Source organism: Electrophorus electricus, chromosome 3 (genome assembly GCF_041902795.1).
Source record: "Electrophorus electricus isolate QZ-2024a chromosome 3, ASM4190279v1, whole genome shotgun sequence".
NCBI classification, from domain to species: Eukaryota; Metazoa; Chordata; class Actinopteri; order Gymnotiformes; family Gymnotidae; genus Electrophorus; species Electrophorus electricus.
The window spans coordinates 33,718,164-33,743,385 of NC_137499.1; the positions used below are offsets into that span (position 1 = coordinate 33,718,164).

The window sequence follows — 25,222 nt, forward strand, 5'->3', positions numbered from 1 at the left end:
ATGCTCAGTGTAGAACTAGAAGTGAATTCTACCCACAGTACTCAATTTGGATTCTTAGCTATTTAATCACAATTGTGCTTGAACACAAATGTAAATGTACTCGCATATAATAGTGTTTAATCCAACCCTCTGGCTGAGTGCCAGGAATGAGTTAACTTTCTTCATATCCTTATTAATTGTCAACTCAACACAAAAGCATTCTACTAGACCTGAACTTCCTTTTGGACCTGTTTCTCCTGAAGCCCAAAGCTCTAATCCTCTTGGTCCCCACTCCTTAATTCCCCAAGATCCTGTACACAGTGATAGGATATGCTCTTAGTGTGATTTGATTATTAGTGTGTGATTACTGTAGTGCTAAACCAACAATGGTAGTAAGACGAATCTGAAACATCAGAATGATGGAATGATGGAATAATTTAGAGTTAGTTAAATCATTTATAAACTCTTCATACCTTAATGACAACAGCAGGAGAGGGTGGGTGGACAGGTGTCCAGTGAAGCAGACCATCGCTGGTTTTACTAGACACTTTCACAGTAAGGGCAAAAAAAGACAATATCTTCCCAGGACAAAACCAGTGCATTGCTTTAGGTCATGGTGTCATGGTGTCATGAGGGTCCCTTGCTAACATCCTTGTCTCTCTGACATAGTCACACCACTGGTTTTCCTTTGCAGCCTGCAAAAACTGGAACAATCCACATGTTGCCACAACTATAAAGCAAAAATCTAAATGTTTGGAATTTGGAATTCTAAATGTTATTTCCACCTTGAATTTAATCCTATCTTTCCTAGTACTTAATACTGTCTGTCACTGTCTATGATGAACATGCCTTTGATATTCAAATGCAAAACTAAACCCAGCCCTGGTCTGTGTGTATTTGTTTTCTCTCTGTGAACAGACACAGTGGATAGATATGAAAATAAAATTATTATTAGTTCCGTTTATATTGCGCCTTACTGGAACTCAAGAACGCTTTACAGACAGATACAATCACTCAGACAGCTTTTATAATCACTCACACACACAAATGAGAAGCAGCAATTTGTGCACCACATCAGAGATCACAGGGTGCATGGAAACACACACACAGGCTGATGTCTGGCACAGGCATCAGTGTGAAGACATCTTTGACACCATGTGCCAACACCACATAGAACATAAATAAAAAATGTTACTTATATTAAATACATATCTAAATTGCATTGGCTCAAGGATGACAAGTTTACATGCCAATCCTGCCAAGAGGACACCCATCCACATGTATGGCTTCATTTACACATTTGTACTGCTGCAAACCCTCTACATTATGGATGAATTAAAGTGGTTTTCTGGCTGCATAACAATATATCTTTGCCTAATCTTAATGAACATCTGTTAAAGTGAAGTGTAACTGCATGTCACTTACACTTTGACTGACAGTTTGCTTGTTTAGCTGATGTAGGACCTCTGTCTGAAATGTCCTCATGTTTATAGGTGATTCATAAGTGTCCACTAGTTTTATAGAATAGAGGCAGCTCAGAGCCAGTTGAAAGCAAACAGCTCAATCAGGCCTGAAGATGAGGGCATTCGCTATGGTCATGCCTGACACTGCTGACACAACCAACCATATTTAGAACCACACTGCCACCTGCCAAGACCAGTACCCCTCCACCCAGCCATGTGAGCTGAAATGAACAGCTGTTGCAGACCATAGACCTCAGAAAGTTAGCTCAACTGACAAGGCTGGGGGTACTTCCCTCTGAGGGGAGGTTCACAAAGGAAAACTTTCAAACCTACACAAGTCTCCATTGTTTATGAACAACATACTTTATGCAAAAGCCACAGACCAGCCATTTTTACATGGTGAGAAATGTTGACTGATTAGACGAATCTTGGGCCATTCTCTTCTAAAGTCAAAGGTTAGGTAGCTAAATAGTAGAGTCCTTATTGTCAACAAGCACTAAGCACACTATTACACACAGAAGGTGCGAGTGGAAGGATGACATGCAACACTCAAACATGTCCAAGAAGTTACATTTCAGCACACCTATAAGTTGTGTACCTTAGAGAACGTTTTAAGGAATTCAAATTCCATTAGTGTAAGCAAGCCACCCCAAAACCAAACAGGCAATAACAGATTAATGAAATTTAATTGTTCAGTGCATGTTTTATTTAGGTTTGCTCACTCTCTTCAAACAAAGGAAAAAAAAAATGTTGCATAAGGGGGTTAAAGTTAAGGGTCTCGCATAGGCATCATCATGAAAACATCTTTTGATGTGGCCATGTGACAATTACCGCACACAGAAGATAAATAAAAATTGTTACTTACATTAAATATATAGATTGCATTGGCTCAAGGATGCCAAGTTTACATGCCAAGCCCTTGTTATATTAAAAAAACAGAACAAAACTGTAGTTTCTCTATAAAATGCAGTTTGTGAACAGGTTTGTGAAATGAAGGCTCAGGGTACTGCCAAGTACTGCAAAATGCACCATTCCTTTCCTCATGCACCCAGTTCTGGTAAGAAAACAACAAACAAAAAACACCCCACCCAACCCGTTAGCTGTTAGATGCAGCAGTGACCTAGCTCCCTGAACAGAGAGCAGGATGATGGGGAGGGACTGGTGATGTGCAGGTTATGGTTGCATCAGCCCCCAGTATAGATGTGCATGCCTTTTCCCACCTACAGGTCTCCTCGAGTGCTCCTCGTGTCCGTTTCACGTCTGTGTATGTGTGTGGTCTGGGTGTGTTCCATTCCAGACCAAGTTCTGTATTCTACTGCCGAGTTCCACGCTTGCACCCAGTCAAGAGACAAGGCTCTGCCCACCCCGTGAGAGGGAAAAAAAAGAAAGTGGAATGATGACCACTGGACAAGGCTAGCAATAAGAGCAGCGAGATTTGTTTTGGAGATGTGTCTGTAATCGATTGGTTTGATAATTGACCTGGTACATGACCTCTCCCTTATAGTTAGTTTGCTATGTTATATTTGTACAAATTTCACTTTGTTTCATTGTTGTTTTCACTGGTAAATAGGGAGTGACTGCCATTTTGTTTGGGGTGTGGTTTTGGTCTGTTTTTCACCTAGGGAGTAAGTGTAGTTGTGTTTGTATTTTCCTTTGTCTGTGTAGGTTTAGGTAGTGTCTATTTTTCTACTATGGGTTGGTTTGTTATTTTGGCCTGGGTCACTCCTGATGTTATATTCCAGCATCACAATATCTCGTGTGTGTATAACAAATCACACCATCTATTGGACAATACACCTGCTATCACTGAACAACTTTTGTCTATCTCAGTCTGTGTTCATTTACACTACACAATTGATTAGCTGTATTCCTCACACTTTGTGTTATGGCCTGGAGCCTAGACAAGGTCACAACACCACAGATAGTCAATCAGGAATTTGGTGGAATGCCTTTGGGTGGCTGTGAAAATGTGGCATGCACTTCAGCAGAAGCGTGCTGGATGAGGAACTGCAAATGGGGTATAGGCGATAGCGAGAGGGAGGGGAGAACCGGACTAGTGAACACTCTTCTGCTACTTCTCCGGAGGAGAGGCAAAAGTGCAGACAAAAAAAAAAACATTTGAACTTGCATGAAGACAGAGTCTAAATACAATGTGTGAACTTTCCCTGCATAGTTGTGGGAAGTCGTTGGATGAAGCGTTTTCATTTTGAAGGTGCACTATATGAGAATAAAGCAGGATTTTTAGTATCGTGCAATTATTCTTGATCTGCAGTTCAATAAGTTAAATACTACAAAATAATGCAGTTTTATCCCAAAACAAGGCCCAGATGTTTTCATTAAGACTAATCGTAAACAAAATTTGATTTGTGACAAAACTATTAGACCTCTATTATGTATAAAATATATGATTTAGGTACTGACTTTTGAAGATCCCATCCCCCAATCTTGCTCTCTGAGCCCTCAGACTAATGACAATCAATTACTAGCTCTCTTTCGTGACTGGACAGGGGAATGAAAACTGCACATTCAGACAGGAGCAATGGAAGAAGTGATTACATTCTCAAACACCAGGTGCTATGGAAGAGTGTTTGCCCGTTTTTTTTTGTTTGTTTGGTGTTTGGTTTTTTTTTTACATGGCTTTCACTTTAATTTGCTTCATCTTCATCTGTTTCTTTTCCAGTTTTTTCTGTTCTCGACGCTGAGCGGCCTCCTGTAAAAGACAGAAATTAATACCAGCACATCATTATATCTTTATGGTTCAGGTACTTTACTCCAGCTCCCTCTTCCACACCTCTAGGCGGCGCTGTCTCTCAGGGTCTTCTTCGTTCATGATCCTCTCCTTCTCTGCTCTCCTCTTTTCCTCCCGACGTGTCTGCGCTGCCTCCTGCCTTTGAGCGTGAGTTTGCTTCAGAAAGTTCTCCTCCACACGGGCACGATTCCTCTCCGATTTCAGCTTTCCCTACACACACACCCACACCCACACCCCCACCCACACCCCCACCCCCACACACACCCCCACACACACCCCCACACACACCCCCACACACACCCCCACACACACCCCCACACACACCCCCACACACACCCCCACACACACCCCCACACACACCCCCACACACACCCCCACACACACACCCACACACACACCCACACACACACCCACACACACACCCACACACACACCCACACACACACCCACACACACACCCACACACCCAAATGTATTATTAAAATAATTTATTAACTGCTAGAGGGTCGATTGGGTGCACAACTGAGTGGATATGTTTTCACCTCTCTGTTCAGACGGAGCTTCTTGACTTTGTCGATACTGTAGATCACCATGTTCATAAGAGGCAGCAGGCTGTCCATGTCTTTTGGAGATGTGTTACCCATCCCAGGCACTACACATTTGTGCACACATGCACACACGCACAGACACACACACACAGACACACGCACAAACAATGTTCAGGTCTAAACAACAACCTGATAAATGATCGTATAATCCATCTATAAAACAGAACAGGATTCAGAAAAAAAAAATTTTAAAGGGGGGGGAAGGGGGGGGATTAGTGATTAAGGGAGATCAGTGATTAAGGAGATTACATATACAACATATGACAGATGCTCATATCCAGAGTAACTTACAGAAGTAAACATTTGGAATGATACATTTATTAGGTTGTTTGCTCCTAAGCCATCAAACTTAAGCATGTTTCTACCACGCTCTATAAGCTGAGCTACAAGAGCAGGCTTGGTAGCTTCCCTCACCATTAAATGTAAACAGCAGCGTTTTCTTAGTCTCAGGGAGCTTCAAGGGCTGGCCTTCCCTAAAAAAAAAAATAAAAATCCAGTCATAACTTTAGCAAATCAATCACAGTTTTAGTAGCAAACATATAACATAAGAGGTATGGAACATGGATTTGTATAGCACCTACAGAACAATCACTTACTCTTGCATAACTTTTGGACCAGAAAATTGGTCAGAGAAATGAATGGATTCAATCTTGTCGGCATTGCTGCTGATGTAATGAACCATCTAAAAGACAGAAGGTCAGAATCAACATTCAGCAACCACTACTTGATCTAATGGTATGACATGACAAAACTCAGTTCAGCAGGTCACGAGTTCTGGAATGTCTAGTGGTCCAAAGGGGCGTGGCTCAAACCAAGGCACTGTACGAGAGACTTCGCCTCCTCACAACTAACCTTGTTATCCATCACTCCATCTGTGACCTCGCCCATCTCTGATAGGATGGCCAGAGAGTCAGGGAGGCCATATTTTGACCCAGACTTGGGCTTATCCCCACAGAACTCGCTCTGGAGAAGAAAGAAGACAGAAGGAAAAGGGTAAAAAAAAAAATAAAAAAATAAAAAAAATAAAAAAAGAAAGAGGCGATAGAGTGAATAACAGAATGACAAAACAGAAAGCCAGCAAAAAACACCCCCCCCCCCCCAAAAAAAAATAAAAGCTCCTTACCAGGTCCTGCATCTCCTTCTGCAGCCGACCCAAGGCCTTCCGATTGCCCAGAGCAAATACAAATGTGTCCATGTCCTCATCGTTCAGGGTAACTTTGACTTGCTGGGGACAGGGTGGATACAAGGCAAATAACGCTTTCTTTTCAAACTGGCACATCATAAAACCGCTAATGAGGTATACCCACCACTTGGTCACAGGTTGGTCTCATCATTCTGGCCAGCACATTCAGCAGGTCCTGTCTTTTAAGAAACTGTAAAGTACACAATAATAATTCAATTCAAGCATTTTCTTTCATTTAAAACTTTAGAAGGGCTGTAAATTGACCCATGGCCCAATGAGAAATGCTGTCTCACACGTGCACCAAAATAAACACTTCTCACACACATACACACATTACCTTGAGCTGAATGAGCATGCCTTCGCAGCACACACGCCCTGAGCACCACAGGTTGTAGATGTGCTCATTCTCCTGGTTCAGCTTCCCTGTGCTAATGGCCTCTTTACTCGTGCCGTCGTCACCTACATGACATGGACCCATGCATTAGCAAACCCAGCAAAGCTCACACAGTCAAAGGGCCTACACTAGATAATTCTATTTTATTACTATTTAAGCACAGTCCAGCACACAGAAGACATTTTTTAATAATAAATAAGATTTATCTATCTATAAATAAATGCAGATAAATAGCACAAGTGAAGGACAAATTTTTTAAAGTGATGGATAAATGAAGAGACCAGCAGTGTACAAGTAATGGACAAATGTAGAAAGATCATCAGTGTAGGAGCAACACAGAGATGGAGGGAGATCAGTAGTGTAGGACAGATTGAGAAAGATTCTCACCAACAAGAGCAAAATTGCTTTCCAACAGCTCCCTGTGGGAGTTGAACCAGGCCTGAGCGAGCCTGCTGTTCTTGTTCTTGCCAACAATGTAATTCATGATGTAGGCCAAGAGGCCTGTGACCATCAAGATCTCCATGTAGTAGCTCTCCCAGCTGTTCTGCAGATGTGCTGGTACCTAACACACAGTCACAGTCAGTACATCTGTCACTGACTGAAAAAATTGTACATATGCATCTCTGTCATTTATATTACTTCTCGATATATGAGTGTGTCCTTGAAGGATGGGTTGGTTTTTTCATAGCCCTCAAACTCCTCGTTGTCATACTTGCTGTACATATCCTGATCCTGTGACAGCAATGGTAAAGAAAAAAATAAAGACATAAGCAATAAATACATTTGGGTCAAAGCAGCTCTAAGCTGCTAACTTGCACCACACTTAGCAACTCTGCCATGCTTTCATTCCAAACAAAATTACTCGTGGTCAGGGAGGACCTCCTCCCTGTAGAGACGTTTCCTGATTGGTTAATGCAGTTGGACAGTACCAGAAAAACTATTTTAGTGATAGTTATAAGGTTGTGAATACAATTTAGCCAGTGCATGTAAAGCTTCTTACAGCAGCTTTACAATTATACCATGCATATGCTTTTCATTCATTGGAATAAGTAGTGAGGCAGTTAAATAACAGGAAACCAAAATGCCAAGCCTTGCCTTTCAGCCTAGCATTGAAAGCCCGTCACAATCACCTGTGCATCTGCATCCTCAAATTCATCCTGCCCTTCCTCAATCTCCACTGTGGCTTCATCCTCGTCATCTTCTATGGGGGCGGATGAAGGAGTCGGCCTCGGGGGAGGCTCGCTGTCTGCTTCCACCGGCTGGTCCTCGCCAACATCCTCAAACTCCGCAAAGTCATTGTCATCGAACTCAGCCAGGTCCTCCCCATCATCGAAATCATCGTTGTAGCGCCCCCTGGTGTCTGGCAGGGCCAGCAGAAGCAGGAGAGCAGGGAGCAGTAAGACACAGCTCCTCATGGCTCAGCCTGCACCAGCAGAAATAACCATATTAACTACAAAAATAAATATAACATATGGCCATTGATACATACCAAAAAGTGCATTTAGTATACTTTGTAAGGTTTAGTGAAAATCAGCTTCAGGTTGGATCGATGCTGGAACTGACCGAGTTTTACATGTCAGTAATGTCAGTACATGTCAGCTGCAGTAATGCCTCTGTCAGGCACAGAGGTCAGAAAAGGTCATTGCATAAGTACATTTAAGTGTTTTATCACTGAACACCTAAATTCAACGCTGGAAATTCAAAGTGCCTAAATTAACTGAAAACAGGCACAAAAGACCCCTATCCCCACATGCTCACCTCCTGTTTTTGGTAAAATAGAAGAATAACCACACCCAATTTAGTCTGAGGTTTGGCAGAGATGTAAATTCCAGGTCAATAATATTGGCAACCTGTCTTAAATCAATCAATCACTTTGTCTGTGAGAAGACTTGTAAGCATCACAAGAGATTACCACAAAATAAGCATTAATTATGTAAATGTAAAAGTTTGAAGTACCACACTATTTATACATTGCTAATACCTCTGGAGTTGAGCAAAAGCATTCCTTGGTCAAACCATTAACATCATAAATTTATCTGAAAAGTTCAGGATATTAAGCTTGCTTGGTATGTAACCTTTTAACACAGCTCGAACTTCCCAATAGTTTTCCTGTGTGAAAAGATTCCATTGTTGATTCGTGCAAGTCCTGCAGTTGTTGGAAACCAACATCCCAGTGTTTTAGAAAAAAAAAAGAAAAGGAAAAAAAAAAGGTCGATATTTCATTTCCATAAACAGTTAAATAATCGAGCTGTTTGTTTGAAATATATAGTCTAGGTTACATTAACTCGATTAAACTACACAGGTTTACGAATGACCGCTTGTTACAGGTGGGCGGTGCAAAATTTACCACTAAATTATCCTATTGCTCAACAGTACAGATAAGGTCAAAGACGTGGGTACATGCTGAAGTTATAAGCTTCTGGTCAAATCAAATCCACTGGAAAATATATCATATCGAATATCATAGATAGTTAAGTTGCCAACATTCATTTCTCAACAAAGATTTCAGGTAACAAGGGCATAAAAAGTGAGAAGTTCACTGCAGATCTCTGGAATTAGCTAGCTAGCAACCGTTAGCTAGACATAAATCATATCCCAAAGTCAGATTTCATACTAGTTTAGTCAGCAATCTAGCTAAGGAGTTAGCATATGCAGCATAGCTAGCTAGCTTGGCTATATAGCTAGGAAGCTAACCTAGCTAGGTTATCTTTTTTGCGTCGCTATATTTGGCAAACCAGCTAGCCACACTGCATTATAACTGTCATTAAAGCACAAACAACTACAAACCGAGCCGCCCCTTAGATATCTAACTCTACCGTATTTATGTTAGCACTGTTACTGTTTCCAGAAACTGAGGACATTAGTAGCATAGCTAGCTGGCGAACTAAATACGTGCCACGCTCTTTCACAAAATCCGGTCCCATGACAACTGTCCTCCAGGCTGGTCAGCGTGTAACCCACAAGTTAGCTAAGTGACTAGCTACATATTTCAAACCACTTTAACTAGGTTTTCTTTCCCTTTCGTAGCAGATTAACCACTAGCTGTAAAACAAAAAATTATGATGTGACAGAAACATATCTAATTAGCCCCACGCCGTTCCCCAATGATGAAATGTTATTCGATACTACCAATCGCAGGCAGTTAGCTAGCTAACGAGCTAACTTATTAGCAGTCTTGCTAGTCAGACTGGTTCTAGCTACATAGCTAGCGGTTGACTAACCTAGCTTCAGAAGAACTCAAACGTAGCTACCAAAATCCGAATGAAACTTACGTTCCTAGTGATTTACCAAGTTTTGACAACGCTACAAAAATAAAAATCGAATTTGAAATTTCGACCATTTACCTTGAAAATGTCACGTTTTGTTGAACAGGTGCTTAATGTTTGGCTGGATAGATTGAAAGCCTATCGCTCACCTAAGCTCTCCGCTCCTAGCTGTTGGATAGAGTGGTTGTGTCTGTCAACAAATCATTGTAAATCCCAGAGGTCTTTGCTGTATTCCACTATTTCATGAGAGGAGTCCTAACCAGCACAACTACCGAACTTTACTGTAAAATAGAATAAAAAAAAGACTTTGTAAAAATACTTTTATGCACTGAAATTGCTCACGTGGGTTAATTCTGAGAAATGTAGCTACTAATCTATCTGTAAAAATCCAAATTACTAGTTTTACTATGCTGTTGAATTAAGCTTTAACACTTAATAAATAACAAATTTAAGTATGAATTAAAAAGCTTTAGTCATTTTAGTCTGTAGTACCCTAATTTCTCACTCCGTTTTAGAAAGGTGTATACCGTATAATTCAAAGATGGGGACTTTTACGTTGAAACTGACCGAGACATTTCGATCAAAACCTTAACCCGACTCCGTTTATGGTTTTAGAATAGTTGCTTGTTAAAAAGAAGAAAAAAACTGGAGGTTGCAGATTTATACTGACAAGAATAAATCACATTGTTTTATTATGCTGTGTAACATTGGAGCGCAATCTAACCAGGGCCAATGCGTGCAGGCTAGCTAGCTAGCTAACGTTACTTCACCTTTTGTAGCCAAGAGATTGTTGTGTTATGACATTCCCTTTGTCTAGAATAACGGGACGTGGAAAAACATTTTCGTCGTAAAACACATATTTTCAGTTCGTTGGGGACTTTAATTAATTGGCCAGCATTATTCAGTTCTCGTTTATATTGACCTGATCATTCTCCCAAGTGCCGAAATGTCGCTCCACGGTAAGAGAAAAGAGATCTACAAATACGAGGCGCCATGGACGGTTTATGCCATGAACTGGAGTGTGAGACCCGACAAGCGTTTTCGACTGGCTCTCGGTAGTTTTGTTGAGGAGTACAACAACAAGGTAAACGGTCTGTTGGACTAGGCCCTTGTTTTGTATGTTGTTTTAGAGTAACTTATTGTTTGTCCTTATCTTTGTCCTCTGGCCACTGCCACCAGCCTTGCAGACGACGGCCTGTTCAATTGTCGTGCAAATTAGGTCCTAGTCTCTGTTTTTTTGTGTGTTTTCTTTTAAAAAAAAACGCATTAGCTAGCTAGATCTCATAGCACTGACATGTCGCGTATAGGTGCAGCTAGTTGGGCTTGATGAGGAAAGCTCCGAGTTCGTGTGCCGGAACACGTTTGATCACCCGTACCCTACGACCAAGATCATGTGGATTCCTGACACGAAGGGGGTCTACCCAGACCTGCTTGCTACCAGCGGAGATTATCTGCGTATATGGAGGGTATGAAAACTGCATATTTTTTGCGTCTCATCCTCTCTTTTGCTTGTGTTTTTAAAATACACCGGTTCCCTCCCTGCCGCTGTGTTCCTCAGGTAAACGACACAGAAACTCGTCTTGAATGTCTTCTGAACAATAACAAAAATTCAGACTTCTGCGCTCCTCTAACTTCTTTTGACTGGAATGAAGTTGACCCAAATCTTTTGGGTAAGAGGACGATCATAAATGTTAATTCTGTAATTCAATTTTGTTTGTTTATGTGTACAACTTTGTTTCTGTTATATTTTCACTGTATGTATCTTTCTTTGAATCATATATAAATCAAAGTTCCTTGTTTTTTTTTAAATTTCCCTTTAGGCACTTCCAGCATTGACACTACTTGCACCATCTGGGGGCTAGAGACAGGGCAGGTACTGGGGAGAGTCAACCTGGTGTCAGGCCACGTTAAGACTCAGCTCATTGCCCATGACAAGGAGGTGAGAGGCAGACAGACATGCTCCTAGGCCACTAATGTGCTTTTAGGTGTATGTGGAGACTGGAAAAATTCTGGTGAAGCAGTGATGTATTTGCTTACACACTTCATGTTTATCAAGAAACCTCTATGTCAGAATTGTTTTCTATATTTCAGACTTATCATTTGGGTATAAACGCCTGCGCACACACAGATAGTGAAATGTCATGTATGAAAACAGTGATGTTCTTCACTGCTTAAATAACCAAAAGCAGTAAATGGGTAAACCTAGTGGCTAATATTTTGCAGACCTGCACACAGAAAAGTGACCATTCACAGTTCAGATTAATTTCTTCTGTTTTATAATTAAAACCCTCCCCCGACAAGCCCACAATCGGTCCCGGGTGAGAATTCAATTATTCAGGACAAGTGTGGAAACACCCTAAAACCTCTGTATGAGGTAGTAGAAATACACACACAAACATATGAAGAGTTGACCCACATAACTGGTTGTAGGTGTATGACATCGCATTCAGTCGCGCGGGTGGAGGCCGTGATATGTTTGCATCGGTGGGCGCAGACGGCTCAGTGCGCATGTTCGACCTTCGTCACCTGGAGCACAGCACCATTATCTACGAGGACCCCCAACACCACCCCCTCCTCCGCCTCTGCTGGAACAAGCAGGACCCCAACTATCTGGCCACCATGGCCATGGATGGCATGGAGGTAAACCAACACATCTCCATTTCACAAGTCAGCTGGGTAGTGGCAAATGTGTGATTTCAATAAGAGCTCTCTCTGCTGGTCTGTTTTATTATCTTATGACACACAGTGTATTCAACTTGCATGGGAAGATTGGATATTAACAGGTTTTGCATAAAGCTGTGCAGTTGGACCATGTGAGACATGACCTGCAGCTCCACAGTCTGACATGTGAGACTAGCATGGAGGTTCTTTCTTGCTCCAAATCTCTCTCGCTCTCTCGCTCTCTCTCTCTCTCTCTCTAGGCTCCTTAGTTTGCCTTGTGCATTGTCATTGTCTCCACTCCTCAGCAGACTGGCTGCAGTTGCACTAGCCAGTGGTTAACCCAGTGTCCATGTCTGCCCCCAGGTGGTCATCCTGGATGTGCGTGTGCCCTGCACGCCTGTTGCTCGACTCAATAATCACAGGGCATGTGTGAACGGCATCGCCTGGGCCCCACATTCCTCCTGCCACATCTGTACTGCAGGTAAGAGACCAGCACAGCTACATGCATGGATACATTATGGAAAGGCATATTTTATATATTTACATTTACGGCGTTTAGCTGACATGTTTATCCAAAGCGACTTACAATTATGACTGAGTACAACTTGAGCATTTGAGGGTTAAGGGCCTTGCTCAGGGGCAAATATATCAAGCAAAATCCAGGCCTTTTCCCACTCTATTAAGATGCTTAGGGTGTTCCATAGTGTTACATGTCCTCCTGGGTCGCCATGCAGTTTCCTTTACCTGGTCCCCTCTCTTTCACTCCCACTGTAGCGGACGATCACCAGGCACTGATCTGGGACATCCAGCAGATGCCCCGGGCCATCGAGGACCCCATCCTGGCCTACACGGCTGAGGGCGAGATCAACAATGTGCAGTGGGCCTCCACGCAGCCTGACTGGATAGCCATCTGCTACAACAACTGCCTGGAGATCCTGCGGGTTTAACAGCGGCGCAGCAGCTGTTCCCAGCTCCCCACCCACCGTGGGCACCATGGGCAGTTCCAGTGCCATGCAGGAGGGGGCAGGGGGCAGATGGTTCCTGTGCTGCTGTAGTGAGGTGGAGGTTGCAGGAGGGCTGGGGTAGGCTCTGGGGTTGAAAGGAAGGATGTGTGTTTGCGAACTTTGTTTATAGGGGTGCGGGTATGCGTGCGTGGGTGTGTGCTTTCATTTTGCTGGACTTTTTTTGTAGGTGTGTTTCATTGCATGTTAGTATTTGTGCATTAGAGTCCTACTGGGATCCACTCTTTGGTTTGCAGTATATTTACTCTGGCAATTTTTTATTGCAATGATTTTATGTGTATAGCCATATCAGTGCTATGGACACAGCTGCATCATTTTTGGACCAGTAACTTGGGAGGAGGGAGGTCTTGTAGGTGACTATATTTTAAGTAGGAAAATCAAGATTGTAGGTACCAGGGAGCAGGCATTGACATTTTGAGATTACCTTAAAATTATGCTTTTTTTTTTATAGACTTATAGCAAATATTTATCTTTGAGCAAAGTACAGAAGTTAAAACCTGCTAAAACATGCCAACCTCCCCTTTTGTGTCAACAACATGCCATGGTTTAGTTTTTGAATGTCTTCTGAGATAATTTATGTCTACCATGTCAGGCGCATACAGCTGAAAGTCTAGAACGGTTGACTCACAGGAGCAACTGCAAGTGTAAACTTGGAGAAAAGTAAACATAGTCCGTCTTACTATCAAAGGCTTTTTCATAACTAGCTATAACTGTTCTTTAATTCTAAGAAGGGGGGAACATTTTCTTAAGACAAAGTCAACTCAGTTTGGCAAAGGGAATGAATGGTTTCCGCATGCTTTTGGAAGTCAAACTGGTTGGTATAGTTTAAATACATGATGCATTTGAAATTGTGTGAGAAATTAAAACTGTTCTTTTTATTCGCATTTTGTCTTCGGTTTCTTATGTCTTCTGCACTTGTGTCCTTTTCACGCTGTGTTCGCTGTCTATCATCTCGTCTTCCTTAGGCTATTGTTTAAAAGTCACTTCTTTTTCAAGCAGTGTTTCTCAGGTCTGGTTGTGGAGTAACCCTGCTCAGACACTCACGCAGGACTTGCTCCTGATCTGGTGAGCCGAGTCAGACATCTGAGAGCATGGAGAGTTGTCGAAGTTGCAGGGCCGGGGAAAACACTGCGGGTGTAGGATCACGAAACAATGCATTTCTTAGCATGTCCGTGCTCAGTGTGAGAGATGTACATAGCTACATATATAAATATTTAAATAATCTAGGGAGAATGTTCATCTTGTGGCTTCTCCAGAAGAATTCACTATTACAGGTCATTTGGTCTGCCCATGAAGTGTTTGCAAGCACATGGTAATTGCCTGTTCACTGTTTCATGACTGAAAAGGAACACAGAAGGTTTTTTGGACCCCCATCATGATCCTAAGTTCTCTGAAAGAGTGTCTGTGATTACATGTATGTGCCTAAACACAGTTTTCTATTAATAAACTTGCATTGTTCTTCCATGAAGTGTTTGAACTTGTATTTGTGTCTGAAGTTCAGTGACAAACAGCAGCCTTCCAGAAAACACCTTTCTTCACACGACTGACAGACAAGACTCATAATGGACTCGATGCCTCTTCTCTGCCTTTCTGAAATTGAGTGCTTGTGGAAGGGCTTTTCTGCTAACCAACACGCACAGTCTGTGATATTTTAACCAGTTATCAAGTATTCTTTCTTATGACACGTACCAAATGTCTTAACTGACCTAATGCCATGCAGTTAAAACAGATGGTGCAGTTATTGAAAAATTTTAAGTACTTGAATTTACTGTGTGATAATAGACCTAATGAGGTCTATAGATTTGCCATAATCACAGAGACACACAATGTGTTACAAATAGTCTTTAATCTAAAAAACAACAGATATAGATTTTTGTGCTTTTGGAAACCATAACAGTCCAAGTTTTCAGTTGAATTACACATCCATTCACATCCTTCATATGGCCATACCCACTGCAGCAGAGCAGCACACATCAGTTAATAGAATGACTGATTGATGAAAACATTCCACACCACTGGCTAATCAGATGGGGTGTTTTCATAGAATGCACATGCACCCAGTCAAGCAGCTTCCCAGGCAAACATATTTTAAACACATGACCATTTAGAGTATACATGAACACACAAGCCTTTCATGATGTATAGCATGTTTTATGCACATACTCCCAGGACTATAACCACACCTTAGCATAAACAGAACAGAGTTTGTGAAAGGATTAAAATTGACTGCTTCAGTATGAAACAGTATGTCCCAAATATTGTTTCAGTCTTTGTCTTGTTACTGTGTTCACTGACTCTGTAGAGTTAGCTGGATTTTAACCCTAACCCTAATCCTAACCTTATCTTACTCATCCACAAAAATATAACATAATTAGAGGATAATTGAAAAATTAAAACTCTATACATTGAAAATACATCTCTGAAGCCATTTCTTATATTATACATTTCTCATGTGATTAATTTATGGATGGTTTCACACATCTCAGGTAGGTTCAGAGAGGCAGTGTACATTCCCCAGCATGTGTGCTGCTTTACAGGAATGTTCCATGCAATCTCTGCAGTCCACAGAAGAAGAGCAAGAGCTCTGGGGATGAACGTCAACGAGATATTCTGCGAAAGCCAAATCTCAACATTACAGTTATGATAACTTTGAAGCTGTAACATGACATCTCGAAAGCAGGTGATCTTGACCTGCACCTGCTGAAGAGCACTACAGAAAAAGTTCTAGAGATCTACAGTGAGAGCTCTACAGAACTACCATAAGAGCTCTAGAGAGCTGCAGAATGAAAAGGGGAGGGGAAAGCACATCAGAGCCCTTTCCCAGGTGAGATATGACACCTTGGAAGAAATTACAGTAATATGCACATTTGACTCCATGCTCCCTGCTTCTCGAGAAACCCAGACTCAAGTTCCTTCTCTCTCTGCAGCTGTCCCAGTGCATTGTGGGGTGGCTTTTTAGAATGAATGCATGCTTGGATCAGTGCCCTCATGCTCACACACAGAGCAAGAAGTCAAAAGTTGCACTCCTGCTGTCCTTCGCAGACTGCATGGGTAGTCAGGAACAAACTCTGCTTACATTTCTAAAAAGAACATGCTATTCTACAAACATACAACTCCCTTGAATCATGCAAACTTTTGCCAAATACTTTTTGCTGCGATTGCACAGTTGGCTCCGCATAAAGTCATATGTTAATGGGAAATACTTCACTCTGTCCTAAAGTGGCCACTAGCCAGTGTGGATCCAGCGAGGACTGCTTTACATTAATAAATCACACTGTCTTCTATAAACCACCTCAAGTTGGACAACCAAGATTGCTCAGTCCTTGATCTGTGTTTTCTTCTAAGTGAAATATCAGTAGCCAACATAGGTGTTATGTGTGTGTTTGTGGAGAACTCTGCGCTTGGTGACTGATGTGGATTGGCCTACGTGCATCAGTAGCTGCTTGCAGATCACTGTAACCACCCATACTGCATATGATCTTGGAGAAAAGGTGTGTAGAGATGATTCCAATTGCAGATCTGTTGTGTCCTGGGGGCAGCCTCAGGCTGCTGGAGTGCTAGGTCTGGGGAGAAAGTCCTGTCAGGGCTCTACCTGCCCGGAAGGATGGGATCAGACACATGCTTCGGGATCTCTGTTGGGTCTGGGAGACGGCTGGAGCTCTCCAGGCGCTCAGGGAGGGATGGGAAAAGCAGGCTACCGGACAGTAGTTCAGGGGCCTGGTACTTAGACTGGGCTGGTTCCTGAGTTGGAGGCTCGATGTGGACCTGGGGCAGTCCTTGCTCCTGGCTTTGGTGCTGGAGGTGGGGCTGAGGAGGGACTTGTGCATGTATTTGGTGCTGGAGGTGGGATTCCAGTGGGACTTGTTCCTGGATTTGGTGCTGGAGGTGGGGTTGAGGTGGAACGTGTTCCTCTCTTTGGTGTTTGATGTGGGGAAGTGATTTTCGACCCTGCTGGCAGCTTGCAGCTAGCTGAGTATCTGTCTCAGGGGACATGGGCATGATGTCATCTGGGGCTACATTCAGGTGGATGCTGGACAGAGACTCATGGGACTCCCGCGTCTTGTACTTCATGTCAGAGTCCGGAGTCTGTGGGATAAGCACAGATAAACACACCATATGAACTGATGTGGACTGACTCAAGTATGAGCCAACTTTTAAAGACATGCAGGTTCCCAAAGCTAAGTTACTGTTAGTTGGTAGCTCACCTGTGGGCATACTCCTAAAGACAAGCAGTTGTACCTTGTGCTCAATTTTTAAATAATTCTCAAAACAAGCATCACTTTAGAGCTTACACTTCTTGTTACAAATCTTGTTACAAATGTTGCCCACCTGTCACTGATGCCTCTACACACCTATAGCTGACATGAGAGCACAGAGTGAGCACACTCACATGAGTATGGGACACAGGGCTGTCGCTGGTGTGTGCAGCCACTGTGGCGGGATCAGGGATGTGGGGGACGAGGGCCCTGGTCCCGTACGTGCTGCAGGGGTCAAGCTTGTTTACCAGTGACTCTGGAGAGATGGCAGCACTGTAGGCCGGGGGCACAAGTGCCACCTGTCTTTGCAGGAGCTGCAGAATGACACTGATGTCAGCTGTCATCCGTCTCTCCAGCCTATAGAGGTAGAGGGAGGGTGTAGAAAGAGAGAAAAGAGAATTGTTGAAGTTGGTGAAGTGACAGAGGAAGGGGTGAAACTAGTGGGCTGATCCTTCCAAAGGGCTCCTTTAACCCTTGAGTCTGCAGTGCTCCGATAGCCGGGCCTTGGCCCCCACGTTCAGACCTGTTGAGCTGGGCCTGGAGCATCTCGAGACGGGCCTGCAGCTCACTGGGCCGCTCCTCCACACATGCACCGCGCTGGTGTTGCTGCTGGTGCTGGTGACCAGGCCGTGCCGTCGATGACTGCCGTGGGCTCTCAGGGTACCTGCTTGCCCCGCGCTCATGCCAGTAGCTGAACATGTTCAGAGAGGCTAGAAGACCCAGCAGAGACACAGAAAGTGAAAACCTTTTGCAAGTTAAATGCCTTTGCCAAAGAACACATGCATCTCTCTGTCCCCCTCTATCTTCCCCTCCCACTCTGCTTCTTTCTCCATCTCTGTACCTGGAGAGGGCTGTGCCCTTTCAGCTCTGGCACATCCCACGTCTGATGGGGAACTGTTTGGGGACAGAAGTTTGACCATGGCGGGGGCACATTCATGGCGGGTTGGTGGTTCTAGAGCGTAAGTCTCTCCCCGGCCTGGCGCCAGAGGCTTCACCTCCTCTTCACTGGACAGGGAGTGGGCGCTGGCACTACTGCACAGCTCATCCCACCGTGAGCGCAACAGCGCACCACTGTGGTTGCCTAAGGGGCTGCACGACTGGTCTGGATATGCATCTTCCCTGTCTATCCCATCTAAACAGAGGAAGAGAAGAAGTATCAGACATGCATGACAACAACTGAGAGTGCGAATATGTCTCAGCACCTACATATTCATGATAAGACACAAGGTATTCCACATGTGCTGATTGGTCATGTACAATTCTCTCTCTCTCACACACACACACACACACACACACACACACACACACACACACACAAACGCACTTACACTTTACAAAAAGACAGTCATCAAGACACTCTTTTCCTCTCTGCCCCCCCCCCCCCCCCCCACACACGCAGAGCTTTACCAGGCCGGTTACGCTGTAGGGTGGGCCTTCTTCGACGGACACGGCGGCAGCCACTCTCTGACTCCTCACTGGGGGTTTGTTGCATAATTCTATCTGCCTGATACACACAAGCTTCAGTAATGCACATCACTACAAATTACACACACATACACAGTTTTAACTTTCTCCTAAACCGCCTAAACACAAGCACACTCAGTAAAACCTTGATCTTTTTCAATAGGCTTCAGGACACATAACCTCCACTAGAAGCTTGTAATAAAATGTGTGACCAGCTCTAAGTCATTATCAATTACACTAGAGGATGAGAAATCTGATCTCATACATGCAGCATACTGGGATATGAACACAGCCTTTTCCTTTCCTGCTTAGCTGCTCAAATATTGTCATTAATCTTTAATGGTAGCTAAATGGACTCCAGTAATGTCTGCACATTTATGAGCAGCTCCATGTGATTGTGAACACCCAGTGGTGGACTCACATCTCTGAGGTTGAAGGTGATCTCCAGGTTGGACCAGAAGCTGTTGGAGAAGTCTGGGTACATGTCTAGCACCTCCAGCAGGTCGTCCCTCAGGATCTTATGCAGGTCACAGTAGGTCAGAGCACGCACATCAGCACTGGACTTTCCAGGTCTCCCATACAGGCTGATGGGCTCCCCAAAGATATCGTTCTTACCTGAGCAGAAGCAGAAGAAAAGAGACACAGGACTATGAGCAAATACACTGACCAGAGCCTTGTTCCAGTCCCTTTGGTAAAAACAGACATTCTGAACAACTAATTTAGTAAACACTAGATGGCACTGCATAGATTCAGATGTAAAGGTGCTGCCAAGCACTGGAACGGTCTGATTATTTGACCTAATTTGAATCAATGTGGCATGATCAATAAGATAGACATCAAGTTCCTCTGGCACACTGATACACGCCACTCAAAGAGCAGGAAAAGAACGAACCACATAAAATCAGAAAAACAGGTGCAAAGGTAAACACAATAAACCCACATGCAAAAGGTCTATAGAGAATCACTTATAGTATATAAAATATTAAGAAGCAAATATGCAGGACTACTGTGTACATTTCACACTACAGTTATAATAGTTCCTTAACATATATGGTACTTCACAGCACCATATAAAAGCAATTTACCATTGGGGGGAGTATATGTAAAATAAATCGAGCTTCTGAAGCACTTTGCTTACACAGCTGATGAAGTAACTTCAAAATATCCTGTTTCTTAGGAAACATTATGTACCAGAGTAGAATTTTTACCGGGCCAAAAAAAGTTTAAAAAAAAAACAACCCAGAGATCAGCATCTCGTACCCAGAATGGCCACCACCACATTATCGCGGAGGATCTCGATGGAGCCACGGGAGATGAAGTAGAGTGCAGTGAGCACGTCACCACTGTGTACAAGTGTATCTCCCGGTGGGGCGTGGGTGGTCTTGAAGCGCATGGCAAGGGCACGCAGGCAGCCCTTAGTGGCGGCACGGAACGCGCTGCAGTTCTGTAACAAACTCCGGTTCAGGTGCAGGCAGATGTCAGCCTGCAGACACTCGGGAAAGCCCTTCAGCACCTGGACAAGGAAGCAGAGCCAGGGAGAGAGAGAAAAAGAAAGAGGCACAGGGAAAATGACACAAATGGGGTAGAGAGGCAGTAAGACAAGAAATTGAGAGAGAGAGAGAGAGAAGACAAAGAGGGAGACAGATAAAGAAAAAAGGAAGAGAGAACAGAGAGACAGGAAGATGGTAAGACAGATGGAAGCAAGAGTGGCAGACAAAAGAAGGAAAGAAAAGAAAAGAGAAAGGAGAGATAGAGTGAGATCAACAGAGAGTGAGAAGGTCTAAACAGTACTATGAAACCAGATGAGCAGCCTTCAGGGGAGGCAGCCCTCATGCTCAAGAAACAGATCTGGGTAATAGAGTGATCTGCTCCGATATGATCTGGGTAGCAGAGGGAGCTGCTCTGATATGATCTGGGTAATGGAGCGATGTGATAATTTGGAGCTCACAGGGCCAAACAGGGAGGAGAGTCAGCAGAGCTTACGGCATTCATGTCGATGCCGTTGGTGTAGGACCAGGCATGCTGGAAGTACTCCTCCAGTCTCTGGCGCAGACCACTGGGTATCTGGTGGAAGCGTATGAACTCCTTCACCCGCAGCATCTGTGTGTGGTAGCGAGCCGTGCCCGAGTACAACCGCTGGATTATAGCCGACACATTTCCGAAGATGCTGGCGTACATCAGGGCTGGGGGGAGGGGGAGACAGGGGGGTGAGAGAGATGAACCCATGGACAGGCGTTTGCATTTGACTTGCAAAAGGTTTTTCTCGCTATCTTTTCAGTGTTTATAATTTGTCATTGCTCTCCCCTCTCTGTCTTCTAAAGTCAGCCAGCCTCTTTAAATGGGTTCATATACTCACAATTAATATCACATGTCCATTACCTTACTCTCAAAAGGTACTAATAAACATATTTAAATCATATGTCCATCTCTTTACACTCTTTCTTTTAACCAACAAACTGTAAAAGGTGAGATCTCTTTCAATAATTTCCTGGAATGTCCAGCATCTCTGTTCATCCATTCAAGGAGCAAAAACCCATCTTAAACCCAGAATTTTCTATATCATAGTAGAAATGCAGTGACAGTCATATGTAGAAACTCACTGCCCCTCAGGGAAATCCCCTTATGTACCTTCAAACTCACACATCTAAAACTGCCTCCTAACAGTGTGCCACCAATGAACCAGCTTTCAAAAACAACCAAAACCATAGTGACCATGAATTACCTCAAATAACACCATGTGGCTCAGAAGGTGGTAAAGAACTGATGAACTGCACATGGCCTCATTCAAACCCTTTAATCTGGGCCTCTAAACTGACTTCATTCCTGAAGACTGGATAGCCTGGTGGTTAAGGTACTCAATTATTAATCAGAAGGTTGCCAGTTTTGGGCCCCTGAGCAAGGCCCATAACCCTCAATTGCTCGAGCTGTATTCAGTCATAATTGTAAGTCACTTTGGATAAAAGCATCAGCTAAATGCTGTAAACATTTGACGCCAACTACCATGGCATCTGTTTGAGCAGTAATCTGGGGAAGGTCTTCTGCTGTGTTAGTTTTTGGTAAAGAAGGGTTTATTATTATTGTATTGCGTAAGACTCAAATTAACTTTTTACCAAATCACCACACTACTGAAGATTTTTGTACCTTACACACCCTAGCACACCAACCAGCACCTACCAAACAAGGAACTGTAAAATATGTGCTTGTTTTTTTACTTTAAAAAAGCTTGATTCTTGATTCTATTTGACATACTGGACCATGTTATCAAATTTTAAAATGTGATGTAGGGCATAAATTATATGATGGCATCAAGTCTATATATTTGAATAAATGTGGAATAAAACTCTCCGAGTACTTCACTCAAGGGTGCAGGGTGAAGCAGGGCTGCAGCTTAAGTCCAAACCTGTTCAATATTTAGATAGAGAAGCTCATCCTGACAATGCAGAAGCAAAGTTTTGCCTAATGCTGCTGTCCCCAATGTTATGAACCAATCCAAAATAATAATCTTCCAGAAAAGAGTCAGCTCTCAGAAAAACACTCTAGGTAACATTGTCCTAGCGCATTTGTTATATTGTGATTGCACTGAAAATCAGTGATTCAGGAAACAATGGGAGTTAATGTATTTTCAAAAAGTACAAAGAGCTTTATATGCAACCAGGGAAAAAAATCCACAAGACATCCCAATCTTTGTGCAAAATGTTTTATACTATTATTGCAAATGTTTTCTAGTATTACTTTATAGTATTTTGTTTTATAGTACTTATTGCAGTGCATGCCAGTGAGGTATGGGGTCTACTCAGTAAGCAAGACTATATTCTATGGGATAAACATATCACAGGGTCCCTGCATGCAGAATTATAAAGAAATACACTAAGATAATGAAATGCATGCTGGCCAGAATTATGCCGATTTCCACTGATTATACCTATTAAAAAAGCTCTCAAAATTTTGGCTACATCTATATTCAGGAAATAAAACACACGGTAACATGAAGCAGTTAAGAGCTCAGACCTAAGCCCACTCCCCTCTGTAGCTGGTCCTGACACTAACAAACACATTGCCCATTAACAGACAGCAGCCTCTGTCCAGCACTCAACAGAGGCCAAAGCCAAACAAAGAGAGAGACAAAGACACAGATCAATGCGAGAGAGGTACAGACAGAGACAGAGGGACAGATACGGGCAAAGAAGAGACAGAGACAAGAAGAGACAGAGCAAGACAGAAAGCAACAGAGACATCAATGTAAAAGAGAAAAGACAGAGTAAGAGAGAAACAGAGAAAGAGTCACAGGGAGATAAAGACAGTCAGAAATTCAGACAGCGAGAAAGAGAAAAAAATGAGAAAAAGAGAGAGGGTTTAAATAGTAATATGGTAAAAGTTGCACTGTGAGCATGAAGTTTGCAGTCCAGCCCTAGAAACCCACAGCAGAGGTGGATGAGAATCGGGGGCCAGGGCTAGGGCATCACTTACATCCAATGAGCATGACGCAGATGGAGAAGATCTTCTCGGGGTTGGTGTTTGGCGAGACGTTGCCGAAGCCGACGCTGGTCAGGCTGCTGAAGGTGAAGTAGAGTGCTGTGACGTACTTGTCCTTGATGCTGGGCCCAGAGGAGTCGTCGCTGTCGTTGTAGCGCTTGCCGATCTGGTCAGCAAGGTTGTCAAGCCAGCCGATACGCAGGCCACCCACACGTGCCGAGCCTGTGCGCTCCACGTTGCCAATGGCATACCATATACAGGCCAGCCAGTGGGCGATCAGCGCAAATGTGCACATGAGCAGGAAGAGCACGGCGGCACCGTACTCCGAGTAGCGGTCCAACTTTCGTGCCACGCGGACCAATCTAAGCAGGCGCGCAGTCTTCAGCAGACCAATCAGAGTGGTGGTCTGAGGCTGGGGGAGGGGTATGAGAGAAGGTTGGCAAAAAACAAGAGTTTACTCAATAGCTCCAGTATTTTGTTTTAATGTCCTGTGTTTCTTTTAATTAATTGATTTATTTATATGAAATCTGTAGCACTGTTTCACAGACCTGGGAACTTTTAAAATACATCGAACTATCTGGAGTGGCACCATACCGCTGAATTCAATGTTTTCCCTGAATTAATACACTGTAAAATCATCTTCTGCTAAATACCACACTGTTGGATGTGCAGGTGTCATAAACACTACTCCTGTTGTGGCCTCTGAGTTTAACGGTTGAGACAAGTGTTTTGTGTGGGCAATCACTCGACACGAAGCTAACAATTACAGAAAATGAAAATAACTGTGGCAACTAACCTTTAACCTGATAAAAAAAAAAATATTCCAGTACAAAATTAGTCTATGCTTAAAGCTGAAGATATGGTTTGAAACACATTACACACCAAAGTTTTACATAGAACATAAAATAAAAAAACTAGTAATAATTCGAGTAAACACTAGTAACATAATAGTAGTGGCCTAGACCTGGTTCTGCTGTCCTAAAAGCACTATATAAATAAAATGAAACTGAAAGTAATTACTATGGATAACAAAAAGCAAATGCACATCATACATACTCTATCCCAAATAAACATATTTATTTGTAATTCATTTTTATAATGTGTTGCATGCTCTGCTCATCATGTCTCGCAGGGATGTGTGTGTTTGTGGAGATAGGACATCCCTGGATTTATACTTATCAATACAGCAATACACACAACTCAATACCACGCACAGAGCAACCTACACAGCCCACACCGCTCACTCTCAAATCTATAGGCTACTGAAATCCAGAGATTCATCAGGACTGAAAGTGGTGCAGGAGAATAAAAGGGATGTTATGCGAAGTTGTTTTGAAAATTCATCCACTTAAAAACATTTACAGCATTTAGCTGATGCTTTTATCGAAAGCGACTTACAACTATGAGTGAGTATAACTTGAGCAATTGAGGGTTAAGGGCCTTGCTTAGGGGCCTAACAGTGGCAACTTGAGAGTGGTGGGGCTTGAACCAGCAACCTTCTGATTACAAGTCAAGCACCTTCACCACTGAGCTACCACTGCCATGTCAGTTGTTCTCATGTATTAAAGCCTGGCACCCACGTCCTGCTCAATTTCCCCCTCTCTCCTTCACTCTCAGCAATTTGCCCCTTTCTCTTTTCTACCTACCTCTTTATTTATGTCTTTCTCTCTCGCCTCTTCCTCTCCCTCTCTCTCCACTTTCTCT

At 43.2% G+C, this 25,222-nt stretch overlaps 3 protein-coding genes across 8 annotated transcripts in view; 1 reads left to right on the top strand and 2 right to left on the bottom strand.

Annotated features, from left to right (window-relative positions):
• Nucleotides 1–984: 984 nt before the first annotated feature.
• Nucleotides 985–9,914, bottom strand: ccdc47 (coiled-coil domain containing 47). Of its 2 annotated transcripts, none has more exons than XM_027014598.3 (13): nucleotides 9,792–9,914; nucleotides 7,507–7,799; nucleotides 7,016–7,108; nucleotides 6,764–6,938; nucleotides 6,320–6,441; nucleotides 6,107–6,172; nucleotides 5,923–6,024; nucleotides 5,652–5,762; nucleotides 5,396–5,481; nucleotides 5,214–5,272; nucleotides 4,734–4,843; nucleotides 4,234–4,401; nucleotides 985–4,152 (listed from the first exon to the last, which is right to left on the bottom strand). In XM_027014598.3, exons 2-13 carry the CDS (start codon nucleotides 7,789–7,791, stop codon nucleotides 4,072–4,074), a joined length of 1,458 nt encoding a protein of 485 aa, XP_026870399.1. In that variant the 5' UTR covers nucleotides 7,792–7,799; nucleotides 9,792–9,914; the 3' UTR covers nucleotides 985–4,071. The 2 variants fall into 2 exon arrangements, with proteins under 2 accessions (XP_026870399.1, XP_026870398.1); XM_027014597.3 differs by having other exon boundaries at nucleotides 9,721–9,878.
• A 279-nt stretch (nucleotides 9,915–10,193) lies between these two features.
• On the top strand, nucleotides 10,194–14,789 carry dcaf7 (ddb1 and cul4 associated factor 7). Of its 2 annotated transcripts, none has more exons than XM_027014595.3 (7): nucleotides 10,194–10,726; nucleotides 10,950–11,108; nucleotides 11,201–11,312; nucleotides 11,463–11,581; nucleotides 12,073–12,282; nucleotides 12,667–12,784; nucleotides 13,078–14,789. In XM_027014595.3, exons 1-7 carry the CDS (start codon nucleotides 10,589–10,591, stop codon nucleotides 13,248–13,250), a joined length of 1,029 nt encoding a protein of 342 aa, XP_026870396.1. In that variant the 5' UTR covers nucleotides 10,194–10,588; the 3' UTR covers nucleotides 13,251–14,789. The 2 variants fall into 2 exon arrangements, with proteins under 2 accessions (XP_026870396.1, XP_081567350.1); XM_081711224.1 differs by having other exon boundaries at nucleotides 12,667–12,783; nucleotides 13,074–14,789.
• Nucleotides 14,790–15,152: 363 nt separating this feature from the next.
• The window catches only part of kcnh6a (potassium voltage-gated channel, subfamily H (eag-related), member 6a), a 34,867-nt gene continuing 24,797 nt past the window's right edge, over nucleotides 15,153–25,222 (bottom strand). For 3 of the 4 annotated variants that reach the window (XM_035523956.1, XM_081711221.1, XM_081711222.1), the window contains 9 exons: nucleotides 23,513–23,930; nucleotides 21,029–21,228; nucleotides 20,306–20,558; nucleotides 19,467–19,660; nucleotides 18,989–19,085; nucleotides 18,423–18,713; nucleotides 18,105–18,291; nucleotides 17,716–17,938; nucleotides 15,153–17,411 (listed from right to left, as the gene is read on the bottom strand). In XM_035523956.1, the coding sequence (XP_035379849.1) occupies nucleotides 16,914–17,411; nucleotides 17,716–17,938; nucleotides 18,105–18,291; nucleotides 18,423–18,713; nucleotides 18,989–19,085; nucleotides 19,467–19,660; nucleotides 20,306–20,558; nucleotides 21,029–21,228; nucleotides 23,513–23,930 (2,361 nt within the window). In that variant the 3' untranslated portion in view covers nucleotides 15,153–16,913. Of the gene's footprint in view, nucleotides 17,412–17,715; nucleotides 17,939–18,104; nucleotides 18,292–18,422; nucleotides 18,714–18,988; nucleotides 19,086–19,466; nucleotides 19,661–20,305; nucleotides 20,559–21,028; nucleotides 21,229–23,512; nucleotides 23,931–25,222 lie in introns of those variants that run through there. The other variant, XM_081711223.1, reaches the window with a different exon arrangement.